A 13,158-nucleotide genomic window follows, 5' to 3' on the forward strand; every position below is an offset into this window, starting at 1 on the left:
ACGCTGAGCATCTTCGCCGATTTTACGTTTGACTTGTTTATTTGTTAATCTTTTAAAAAGCGGCTTGGTCGCATGTATCGCGTTTACAAATTCAAAAAGCGGCTTGGTCGCATGAATTATGTTCACTTGTTAATTTTTCGAAAAGCGGCTTGGTCGCCAAACTTATGATTTCAAGTAATTTTCTATCTTTCAAATTTTCTACTCGGAGTTTCGAGTAATCACGCGCTTATAATTTCAAGTATTTGTTCATCTTTCTTTCCTCTGTTCGCAATTACTTATGTATCGCATTAATCATCTTTCAAAAATTTCGACAAAGTAAACTGGGCGGCTAGATAACTAACGAACAATTTTTAGAAAAATTACCTAGTAATAGTAGTACTTTACTTTACCAAATTTTTGAAACTAAATTTACACAAAATATAGATCCGACCAAGGATCACTTGTTCAAATCCCGAAAGGGAAAAACAAAAATTACAAAATGAAGATCCGACCTCGGACTGATTGTTCAAAACCCAAGCGGGTTAACAAGAAATATAAAAAGAATATATAAAAACAACAACTATAAATCCTATTCCTGGTCGCCCTCTTCGCTAGCCCTTGACTCCGAGTCGAGATCAAGATCCGTCGCATCCAGATTAGGATTCTTCGGACCAAGAAGCCGAACAGCCTCGGTCATCCCAGCGGTATAGAGATCATCGCGCATATCACGATAATCGTCGGAAGCTTTGTACTCTTCCACCGCCGCTAGACGAGCAGCCTCGAGGTCTTCTCGGAACTTTCGAGTTAACTCAGACCTGACCTTGGCTGTCTCATCCTTGGCGGCATCTCTCTCCTTGAGAAATCGATCATTCCTTTGTCTCAAGGAGGTGAGCTCGGAGCCTAGCAGTCCGACTAGCCCGGTCATACTGACAAAATTCTGCAACGATCAAACGATCAGCCACAATGAGTTATCAAAAGAGAAGAGGTACCGACTAGACGAGTCAAAACTTACCGAAATCGCCAAGTCAGTGGCCTGGTTAAGCCTCTCCAAAGGCTCGAGCCTGAGAACCTCCTGAGCCTTCTCGGCAGGGAAACGCTCGCGGAAGAAAGAAACGACCGGAGCCAAAGGATCGGAGGTAGATGAAGGCTCGGCCAGACCCTTAGCGGGAGAAGAGCTCAGAGGCTCCGGAACCTTCGAAATCGACGAGGAAGCCCGTTTGCCGGCCGTCGAAGCCTTAGAAGCCTTGACGCGTTTCGGATTGGGAGGGATCAGCTCGGGAGCAGATTTCTTTTTTGCCATCTGGGCGATCTCTGTTAAGAAACGAAAATGAAAATGAGAAAAGAACATAAGTAAACTGAGAAAGGACAGGTAAAATACTTACTTGAATAAGGGTAATAATAATATTGGTCGAGCAGGTCCGGGTCCGATAACAGGAACGTCGACCGATCAGCCTCTGAAAGATCAAAAATTTCCGAGTGAAGTGGTCGCTCCTCCTCGGAATATTGCGGAAGGGGACCTGAAACCAAACATAAAACATATAAAAACCCAGAACAAAAGCCCGGCTCAGATTATCAAGCAAAAAATTCTGGACCAAAATCACACCCAATTCCGAGAACGGAGCCCTTATGGGGCATCTTTCATAAGAGGCGTTCCCTTCGACCCAGAAGAAATGATCTTTCCAATTTTTCTGGCTGGTCGGCAGGCGAGTAACCACCTTAGACTGATCGTCATTAGCCCGAGCATAATAGTAACCATGCTGCCCTGGGGCCGACTTAAAAGAGTAGTATTGTGAGAAATCTTGCAAAGTGACAGGGCGATCATAAATCTTCGCCCACAACACGGCCATCCCGACAAAGATTTTATACACGTTGGGGACGAGCTGGGTAGGAGAACAACCCAGGTCGGACACGAACTGGGAAATGAGCGGATGCATTGGCAACCCTCCGATCACGTTCAAAATGGCCCTATTGAACGCAATCTTTCCGACGGGAGGCTGATCGGCTCTCTCGTGTTCCAAAGGTGCCGAGAGAGTAATTCCCTCAGCTATCTCGAATTCCTCCCTCAACCCTTGTAGATATTTCTCGGTAACCCGAGAAGTCCAAACTTTGGCCGAAAACTGGCCCTCTTTCCGTTCAAAGACCAGGGTCTCTTCCTCTTCCTCTGGAAGATCAACCCCAAAAGCCCTCCCACTTGGACCCGGAGTGCCGTGAGAGCAACCCTCTCCTCGGTCTTGCGAAAGAGAAAGGCTCGTCGTATCACGAGATTCCGACCCGCTCTCCTTCGAAGAATCAGACGAGGACGATAACTCCACGACCATAGTGTCCCTACACGACAGGGAAGACGAGTCAATAACCTTTTTCTCGTTATCAACCCCCTCGGACTCAGGATTGGGAGGCACGCATGACTCATCATATGCCATTACAGGACGGTCCCATCCGATCTCTGGGATATGATACCACACGGGACTTCTGAGGAAAGGAAACTTGGACCCATCCAACAAGGTAACACTATCGGGATCAGGTACCGATCGCCGAACGACGCGAGGATCAAAGCTCAGATCAGGACGCGCAAGTCCACCCATAGCCCTAATGAAGTTGAGAAACTAAGATTCCTAAAGTCCGAAGGGTCCGAATACAATAAATAAAGAAGATACCGATCGCCAAACAACAATCTCAAAACAAAAGGAAGATACCAAAAACAATAAAACAAAAGAGAACAGACCTTACCCGCAAGATTGGAGGTCGGAAGATCCGAGCAAAAACGAAGAAGTCAAGAGAAAATCTGAATAAGCAGGTCAAGCCGAGAACGCTCTGAGATCAGAATTCAGAAGAAAAAAGCGAAATGAATTCGAAAGTTGAGGATAGGCCTTATATAAAGACTTCATGAGCGGTGGAGATTAAGCTTGTCCAGGAAGCCAAACACATCTGACCGTCGAAGCAAAAGACGCTACGGTTCAGAAAGGCCCGATGACAAACGACGTCGTCCTGTAAAAAGAAAGAATGAAGAATTCTACTCGGATCATCCCGAGACAAGTAAGCAAAGATGAACACGGTCACGAAGCAAACCGAAATAGTTCCTTACCATTTTTGCTGAAGAAAAAACCAAGAAACTGGGGGGTAGCTGTTACGGGATAAATTAGTCAGACTCCGACCTGGCTAGTCGGACCGCCGAGCAGAAATACGAATCCAGCACCGAGCTCAGGTTAAGTAAACCCAAGGGTCATCCATTAAAAAGGAACGAACCGTTCATAAGTTAAGAACGAAACCCACCGATCAGAACTTCGAAGAGAAGAGAAGAACGTGGGTCAAAGACTAGTCAAAACTAATAGAAAACATGTTTCAAGCTCTAAAACGCACACCTCGACGGTTCAGAAACCGCACGAGGAGCATTAACCGCCTACCTCAGAGAGAGGCGAAAAGCAGTTACCCATAACCGTCCAGAACGTGGGATTGATCACCCCACGTTCCTCAAAATAACCGTCAAAGACACGACCAGACGAGTATAAATAGAGGCAGCAGCACAGAACGAAGCACGGACTTTTTCAGATACTTTTCTGTCACTTAGAATCTCTAGAAAACATTGCTCTCTTGTATTAGATTCGTCTGTATAAAGAGAAAATCTTGCCTAAATCACCTCTGTACTCGGAGGCCTTGTACTCGGAGTCGGTATATTTTCGTGAGATATTGTTGTACTAATTTTACAGGTCAACAGACACCAATAAGAATAAATAAGTGATTAATTCCACACAATAATTTTTTTTCAAATTAGACAGATCTAAGAGTGTTTAATTACAAATATGTAACTAATTGTGACAAAATTGACACAATTATAGTTACATGTTTGTAACTAAACACTCATAGATCTGTCTAATTTGAAGAAAAAAAAATAGTAGCGTGAAATTACTAACTTATTTACTCTTATATGTGTATAATTCTCGTAATGTGGGGTCTAAAGCTTTCTGTAAGTGACTTTAGCCTGGCCTTCGGGATTAACCCTTATATATATATATATATATATATATATATATATATATATATATATATATATATATCATTTTTAATCGTTTTGCACACTCATATCACTCAGTTTTCATTATCAACGCCCAGTTAAAAAAAAAAAAAAAAAAAAATTGAGCACCGAGAATAATTATGAAATGTAAACATAGATAAATAGAACGAATGAGCCTATAAATCTCAATTATTGGCAAAATGGATACAATAGTACAACGTCACCCATCAAACGGGGTGTAGCATAAACAAATAAATCCAAACAATCACAATACCATACAAACTCCACCTAATTCTTTCCCCTCACCTCTCTCTTCTATAAACATAAATATGCTAAAAAAAAATTAACCAATCTTGCTTAATCACGCATGAATGCGAAAAATTAAGCAGCCACAAGATAATATCATACGAAATGTTGCGTGTGCGATTACATGGCAGCGGGTTCGGGAGCCGGAGCCGGAGCGGCCACAGCCACAAGATTAGCAGACATAAACGCCGATTGTGGGCCCGGGGCAATTCCGGAGCTCCTAAACCCGAGCATGGCACGGTGTGGGTTGTAACGTGCCTTCTCGCATAGATCGGGCAAAAACACACCTGAAATTATTCAATATTATTTAGATGAAATAAAATATTACCATCAGGGTGGAGATAGAAATTGTGTAGAGGGGCAAGGGTTAAATAATAAGAAATTAAGAATAAAAATGAAAACTAAGTTTACTTTAAAGGGAAAAGGAAATAATTTGCATTGTATCATAAAAATCAACAATTGCGAAATGGGAAGGGAAAAAAATATGTGATTAATTAACTCTAAAGGTTCACAAGTCATGCATTGGTGAAACATAATCGTCGTGGAGATATCTTGTTTGAAAAGGTTATGTTGTTAATACTTTTAGTCGGTGGGAACGAACGTTAGGTATAAAAAATAAAAAATAAAAATAAAAAAAAAACCTTGCAATTTACAAAAGATAGATACAAGTGTCTAAAAACTGTGAGAATGGTGGTGGTCTGATTCATCTACGTGACTATGTGCATTGTTTTTTTCTTTAAAAAAAATGTATATATCCGGGAAATTTCATATTTTAAACTCTACGATTACGTTAATCAAAACTATATGCATGTATTGCTCTTCTAATTTATTAGCATTTTATATAATAGATTCTTTATGTCAACTTCTATAGCCGGTCAAAATGTGGTGCGGTTTAACCAATTCCAGTTTATGATAACTTGAACGTGAAAGACACTACGTAGAATTCTAGGAGGTTCCCCACCTTTTTTTTTTTTTTTTGGTAGTTGTTTTCAAACAAAAAAAAAATAAACAAGCCAATAAAGAAATAATTAAGAAATAAGTCTTGCTGCTCAAGGCATTATTATTATTTAATGGGTGGTATTTATTTCTAAAAACCATTAGCATTCTCTTTCTTTTTTTCTTTTTTTTTTTACGAAATTAGCATTCTCTTTCATTAATTAAGAGCTTAAATATAACCGTCTAGTTTCCTTAATAATTGGTCCAAAAAAAATTTGATCAGTAATAATAATAATAATAATAAATAAAGGAATAAGGAATAAAATTGTAAAAATCATAAAGCAAATAAATAAACAAAAATTGATGACTTGAAATAGTTACCTTCTCCGGCGGCCAAATTGAAGTAAAGATCAACAATGTTGGGGCAGTTGTGGTAGCAAGCCTTGGAGCAGAGTTGGGCCATGAAACGAGGCTCGAGTAGCGAATCTGACGAGATTCCGACAGAGCTCCGTTCGACTCCACAAGCCTCGACGCATCGGTCGGTCTCGATGTACTCTGTCATCTTCTCGACCACCACCTCTGACGTACGGCATTGCCTCTCTTTCCCCGTCCCGCTCGTCTCCAACAGACACCTCTTCCCTGACGACGCTATCGCAAACGCGCACACGTTCAACGGCAATTCCTCGCACACAATTTCCCCTGCCAACACATTAATGTTAAGAATTTCAAGTTTATAAAGGTCATGAGTTACTCTTTTCATATCTTTTTTATATTTCATAATTATATTCGTGAAAATTGATTATAATAATTGTAATGATACATAGTTTGTTTTACTAAGATATATATGCAATTGTGACATGACATCCTTGCAACAAAATATAGTGAAAAGTCAAACAAATATTTGAAAAAGAATAATCATAAGTTGGAGAGAAATGAAATTAATTGTTGGTTGTGCATGGGATGATTACCTAGAGCTGCATGGATGAAGAGAGATGAGAGGAAGAGAGCGAGAGGGACTTTGGTTGAGAAAGCCATTTTTTTGTGTGATTAGAGTGAAATGAGGGAATAATAAGAGGCTTTGTGTAGATGGAGATTTATGATTATGAGCTAAAGGTGTGGAAATTGGTCGATGAGAACTAAAGCAAACTCTCGATGGCTATATATAGGGGAAAGGTGAGGAAGTGGTTACGTGGCTTTTGATTCGTTCATTTCTAGTTATTGTGTTTTAATCAGCTATTCACTAATTATAACCATGATTTTAAACACGTACTTGTTTGTAGTTCTACTCCTACATAAAGTTGACGCGCTTGTGAGAAGACTATTTTGGTATATGTATTTAGGGAATTAATTACGAGGGCCAATATAGTCTAATATATGTTTGGTGAAAGTAAAAAGGCATTTATTTTGGAAGGCATATTGGATCCATCAACTAAATATTTGATCCCCACTTGTATAATTATTGCCCAATCATCTGGTGCCTTTTCGTTGATTAAAAATTAAAGTCTTTGGTTTTCTTACCGTTTTCAATTTTCTGAGTTTTATTGGTGTATAGAATTTAATTTTGTGACCTTAGGATTTAATTTGATGTAACGCATTTCATGACTAAAAATCTCCTGACATCCAATTTCTAGATTGGCCTATGCCATTCCATCTGGTACAGCCATCAAAATTAAAAGTAAACATTTTCAAAGATGATCGAAACGAAATATACTTCATTGGTGAACAAAACATAAACAAGAATTAATCTAAGAAAAACTTACTGTGTCAAGAATAAGTGATTGACACAGGTTTTAGTCTAAGTTGTCTCTATATACAGGTAAATTCATTATAAAGATAAATAATTGACGCCATATGTGAGATTTAGTGTCCTTTCTTTTTATGCCCTTTATAGTCGAGTCTTTTCATAATTTATGTGTTGATCAGATTTACAATATTTTTAGTTATTCTGAGCTGCTTCTTGCCTGACACTAAGTTACTATTTTCTTCTTGTGAATGTGTTGCCGAGTATTTTATTTCCCGATAATTTCTCCATTTTTTAATATCTGGCTTGTGTCATAAACCTATGAGTTAGGTTCGTTATAATTTATCGCCATGAGCTTGTCTGCTTGGAAAATCAGACTAGTATGTTTAAAAAGAATTCAAATTTTCATTCGCCGGGAAATTTGCCATTTTTTATTTTGAATTGATATAAATGCGACAATCGCGTTTGATTTATCAAAAATATGCATATGTTATTTCTCGGCGTCTGCTTGAGACTTTTCGAAGTCGAATAATTATTTTGACTTCAGATAGAAGCGAGAAGTCGCGTCTGTGTAAAGAGAAACATTCGAGAAGTTGCATGTGATTTAAACATTTTATTAATATATCTGGTGGTTTGATTTTGCTCCCTTTAAAAATTGACTTCAAATAGGTGTGATAATTTGCGCCTATTTAAAAATAATAATAATAAACAAACAGATAGGTCGCATCTCTGATTTCATATATAGATTGCATATAAAAAATAAATTCCCTTGAATTTTGACTCAGCCCCAATCAATTTAAGAATTTCTCAATTTTCTTTAACATAACGATTTTCATCAGCATACCGCTGATGTGATCAGTCCTCTTTCTTTAAACACTTTCTCTTCTCTTGTATTTGACACACTTATAAATGCGCTTTGTAATTAAACAAATCAAATTATAGCCTAGACTCTGCACACACAAAAGACTCCAAGACGAACAAAAATACACGCTCGAATATATTCAAGAATTGAAACAGTACTCCTCATATGTAAAATAAAATCCTCTAGGGACAATTCCAAAAACTATTTATATAGGTTAGCCAATATCGTGATGTCAAGCACAGTTTCGAAGAAGATTTCAAGTCGTGATAACATGTGCAAATTATATCGAAAACCAATCTTAGAGAAAACGGGAAACTCACCACAAAATCGATAGTGACCAAATTTCATAGAATCTTTGCAATCGCAACAATATGTTTCGGCGTTTTAGAGACATCTTTGTCTCTAAAACATGATTAATTAAAACAATAATCAATTAAGCAATAACTGAAAGCAATAAAGAACACAAGTAATTGGAAACCTTGTTCGGAGAAATACACCTACTCAGGGGGATTGATACGTCTGGGGTGAAAAGCAATCCACTAACTCAAAATAGTCAAAGGTACAAGAATATTAAATTTGACAAAACTCATCTTCGCAAACACTTTCATCTTTGACTTTTCTCCGATGGATTCTTGCAATCTGAGCTCCCCTCAGATCCGAGACTCGTTCTCACTTTCACCCAATCCTATTCGGAAGATTGACAAGCACGTCAATGCAAAAACACGCTCTCACACACTTAGTACGACGGTACACAAGTTGCAAGGTTCTTTGAGTTCATTGTCGAAAAAGATCTCCAAAGTAGAAAAAACGAACACAAGAACTAAAGTTTTGTAATTGGCCACACAGGATAGTTTTGTAATCGCAAGAAACTCTAGGTGGGTTTTATATGATGCACTTCCTGATCTCTCGCGAAAACAAGTAAGTCGGATCTTCCAAATCCAATCATATACATCGAATAAAATCATAACTAAACCCAATATTTAGTTTCCTTTTTCACGCAGGAGGACAAAGACATAAGTACCCCGATTTTTTTAAGTAACTTGAACAACTCTTTGAAGCTTTGACTTGAACAACTATTACAATTTGTTTAGCCAAACATAAAGGTATGCCACTGAGGATCCAACAGTCACCAATTATACTAACGATGACTTATAGATGAGCAAAGTGAAAATTACCATTTTATCTGTTATAAATAATTTATTTTAGATTTTTACTTTGTTTAATAGGACAGAGGGAAAAAATAGGTGGATGGTTTAAGTATGATGGAAGAGAAAAAAGAAATGAAAGTAATGAATTATAAATTTTAATAAGTTGATTGGTATAATATAAAGAATGATAAAAATTCCTTTTTGTATAAATAAAAATAGAAAGGAATGTTTGATGTTTTTGTGACAATAAGTGTAATGCTAAATATGTTTTGGCTTTTATAAACCTTTGAATTAAATAATTATGCATACGAAAACTCACGCAGGCAGTAAGAATTAACAAAAACAATAATTTTTTATTCATAATAATCTGAGATACACAAGAATATATGATTTGCAGAGCATAAGCCCACCACTTATACCCATAAACTCTAATAATGTGTGGCCAATACAATCCTCCCATCTCTTTTATATAATTATAAACATGCTAAAAAAATCATTCAATCTCACTCAATTACACATAGACGCAAAAATACTAAGCGCCGGCAACAAAATAATATCGTAGAAAACATTGCGTGTGCGATTACATGGCAGCGGGTTCGGGAGCCGGAGCTGGAGCGGCCACAGCCACAAGATTAGCAGACATAAACGCCGATTGTGGGCCCGGGGCAATTCCGGAGCTCCTAAACCCGAGCATGGCACGGTGTGGGTTGTAACGTGCCTTCTCGCATAGATCGGGCAAAAACACACCTGAAATTATTCATTGAATTAATGCTACTCTTTAATTAACTAGTCTCTTTTTTCTATTTTCTTGTAGGAAAAAAAAACTTGGCATGGTAAATTAAAATAAAAAGATACTTAAAAATAGGAAGAAAAAATATGTGATTAAATAAGTTGAAAGTGTAACGAGTAATGAAAATAAATCTATAGCATGTTAGGTTTATCATAAAAGAGTAGTTACAATTACAAAATATGAATATATTTCTCTTAGATTGCGAAAATCTGGCCAGCTTCGTTATTTTATAAAGAATTATACGGAGATAGTGGTGATGATTCACGTATATATGTGCATATCTTAAGAAAAAAAATCCGATATTTCCTATTTTAGAATGATTGTCTTCATGAAAATTCTATACCTGTTGCTTCTTGTTCTTTTATTTATTTTATCTTATATTAATATAGTATTTATGACTATAGCTCGTCAAAATGCCGTGCACATTAATTTATACAATACCGATTCCAATTTATAACCAATATAAATATAATCATAAATATAATGATAAAGAAAAACATATCTTGCTTCCCAATCCCATCTTCTGTTCTTAATAACTAATTAGGTTTTAGGTGCAAACCGTGCAATGCATATTAAATCAATGGCATTTATTGGTTTTGGAAGGATAGGCTTTTTCCTGCATCTCCGAAAACAACGTGTTTTTTTCTCAACCAAAAATATAACTACTAGTAATCAACACCCAAAAAAACGCAAAAATAAATAAATAAATAATTGATCGACTTAAATAATGGGTATTCTAGCTGATTAATCAATTGAATGTTTGTCTCAAACTAGTAAAATAGCCTAAAATAGCCCAAATTTATAAAAATGTATAAGCAACATATGTCAATAATTATTTTGACTCTTATAAATAAATTTGTTGATAGTGCGGTAAATCACTTATATACATAAGTCAATATTTTTTTTATTCATATAGTGTCAAAAATATTGGAAAATGTAATTTTGATTTTTTTTTTCAATCAATTAGCTTCAAATAGCTATTTTGTATAATACTGTCTAAACAATTACCTTCTCCGGCGGCCAAATTGAAGTAAAGATCAACAATGTTGGGGCAGTTGTGGTAGCAAGCCTTGGAGCAGAGTTGGGCCATGAAACGAGGCTCGAGGAGCGAATCTGACGAGATTCCGACAGAGCTCCGTTCGACTCCACAAGCCCCGACGCATCGGTCGGTCTCGATGTACTCTGTCATCTTCTCAACCACCACCTCTGACGTACGACATTGCCTCTCTTTCCCTATCCCGCCCGTCTCCAACAGACACCTCTTCCCTGACGACGCTATCGCAAACGCGCACACGTTCAACGGCAATTCCTCACACACAATTTCACCTGCCACCAAATTATTGTTAGGAATTCTACATAAAAAGAAGGAATTAACAAAAGTTTATGAGATTATGAGTTACTGCTCTCATTATAAATTGATTTTGAGATGGAACCGATACTTTAAATTATATACATGAAAATTATTAATAAGAATAATAATAATAATAATAATAATAATAATAATAATAATAACAAAAAATTGGCTACATAAGCCACCTAAACTATATGAATTGTAAATTAGCCAACCTTTGGTAAATACTTTGTAAATAGCCAACTTGCATATGTGGCAGCCTATTACCTACCTAAAATATATGTTTGGTTGTGTTAAATAAGTCTTTTACTAATCTGTTAATAAGTTTACTTGGCTATTTACAATAAATTAACCAAAGGTGGGCTATATCTCAATTCACTATATCTGTGTGGTTATATAACTTAATAACCCTAATAATAATATAGTTTATATTACTAAGAAAACATGGATATGCATCTGTGAGATGACATCCTTGTAAAAATATAGAGTAAAGTGTAATAAATATATTAGAAAATATCCTTATAAAAATGTAGAGAAAAGTGTAATAAATATATTAGAAAATATAAAAATTTAGGTAACTAGCTAATTTAGACGTTTGGAATTGCTATATAGCCAACTTTTGGTAAATAGCCAGAAATATGACGTGGCATTCTTGGTTTGTCATTTCATTGAATTAAAAAGATGGGGTATTTACGTCAATTTAAGTATATAAATATGTGGATGTGGCTATTTACCAAATATTTATCAAATGTTGGTTAAATAACAATTTCAAAGTATAAATATGGGTATAATATTATTCAAAAAAAAAATATGGGTATAATAACTTAAAGAGAAATGATATTAATTATAGATAGTTCATGGAATGGTCACCTAGAGCTGCATGGATGAAGAGAGAGGAGAGGAAAAGGGCGAGAGGTACTTTGGTTGAGAAAGCCATTTTTTCGTGTGTTTGGAGTGAAATGAGGGAATATGATGCTTTGTGTAGAGAGATTTATGATTATGAGCAAAAGGTGTGCAAATTGATCGATGAGAACTAAAGGAAACAGTAGCTAGCTATATATAGTAGGAGAAAGATGAGAAAGTGGTTACGTGGCTTTTGATTCGTTCATTTCTAATTATTGTGTTTTAATGAGCTTTCATTAATTATAAATTTATAATGATTGTTGATGTCAAAATCTGAATCACCATATAACAATGATGAATTTTAATCACGTACCTGTATGTAGTTCTACTCCTACATAATGTTGACGCGGTTATGAGAAGACTATTTTGGTATATGAATATAGGGAATTAATTACGAGGGTCGATTTAGTCTAATATATTTTTGATGAAAGCAAAAAGCATTGGATCACCATCAATTAATATTGGATCCCCACTTGTATAATTATTGCCGAATCATCTGGCTCCTGTTGGTTGATTAAAGAAAAGTCTCTGATTTTCTTACGATTTTCAATACTGTGAGTTTTATTGGTGTATAGAATTTAATTTAGGGAGCTTAAGACCCCTTAAACCATCTGTAAACCACACCAAAATTGGCTTGCGATTTAGAGAAATGATGTTGGAGTTTGCTCAGTTCAACCCAACTTTAACACCACATTGATGAAAATTATGGTGGGATGAATACTATCCCATTAAGTTTGGTCTTAAATTTGAGAGATGGTACTATTTACCAATACTTAAATGGTGTTAAGACTTTGTTATTAATTGTATTTTTGTTCTATATATTTTACAATATTTCAGATCTATTTTATTTTATTTTATCAATCTAATATTAATTAATATATTTTTATGTATTATTATTGACATACAACAAGTTTAATCATGATACAAATCAAATGAATCATAAATATTCAAAAAGAAATTGATATATAAATGAATAAAAGAGAATATTTGTTGGACACTGTAGCGAAATAGTCAAAATGAAACTATGAAATTTGTTTTTAGCCTACGTTTCACAACTTTTAGGGAAATAGCCAACAGGTTTATGTGGCAATAATTAAGGTCTGATTTGCCCTTATTTATTAACAAATTCTTCA

General features: G+C 35.9%; 2 protein-coding genes across 2 annotated transcripts; both read right to left on the reverse strand.

Annotated features, from left to right (window-relative positions):
• Nucleotides 1-4,150: 4,150 nt before the first annotated feature.
• LOC149405488 (uncharacterized) lies at nucleotides 4,151-6,369 on the reverse strand. The gene is made up of 3 exons (XM_089607238.1): nucleotides 6,199-6,369; nucleotides 5,612-5,929; nucleotides 4,151-4,581 (listed from the first exon to the last, which is right to left on the reverse strand). The coding sequence occupies exons 1-3, from the start codon at nucleotides 6,263-6,265 to the stop codon at nucleotides 4,415-4,417; spliced, it is 552 nt and encodes a 183-aa protein (XP_089463364.1). The 5' UTR covers nucleotides 6,266-6,369; the 3' UTR covers nucleotides 4,151-4,414.
• A 2,942-nt stretch (nucleotides 6,370-9,311) lies between these two features.
• LOC149405489 (uncharacterized) lies at nucleotides 9,312-12,137 on the reverse strand. Its single transcript, XM_089607239.1, has 3 exons — nucleotides 11,993-12,137; nucleotides 10,780-11,097; nucleotides 9,312-9,728 (listed from the first exon to the last, which is right to left on the reverse strand). Exons 1-3 carry the CDS (start codon nucleotides 12,057-12,059, stop codon nucleotides 9,562-9,564), a joined length of 552 nt encoding a protein of 183 aa, XP_089463365.1. The 5' UTR covers nucleotides 12,060-12,137; the 3' UTR covers nucleotides 9,312-9,561.
• Nucleotides 12,138-13,158: the final 1,021 nt, after the last annotated feature.

The sequence above is a fragment of the Urtica dioica genome, chromosome 2, assembly GCF_054948205.1.
Source record: "Urtica dioica subsp. dioica isolate 48M chromosome 2, U.dioica_male_clone48M_v1_H2, whole genome shotgun sequence".
Taxonomy (NCBI): Eukaryota; Viridiplantae; Streptophyta; class Magnoliopsida; order Rosales; family Urticaceae; genus Urtica; species Urtica dioica.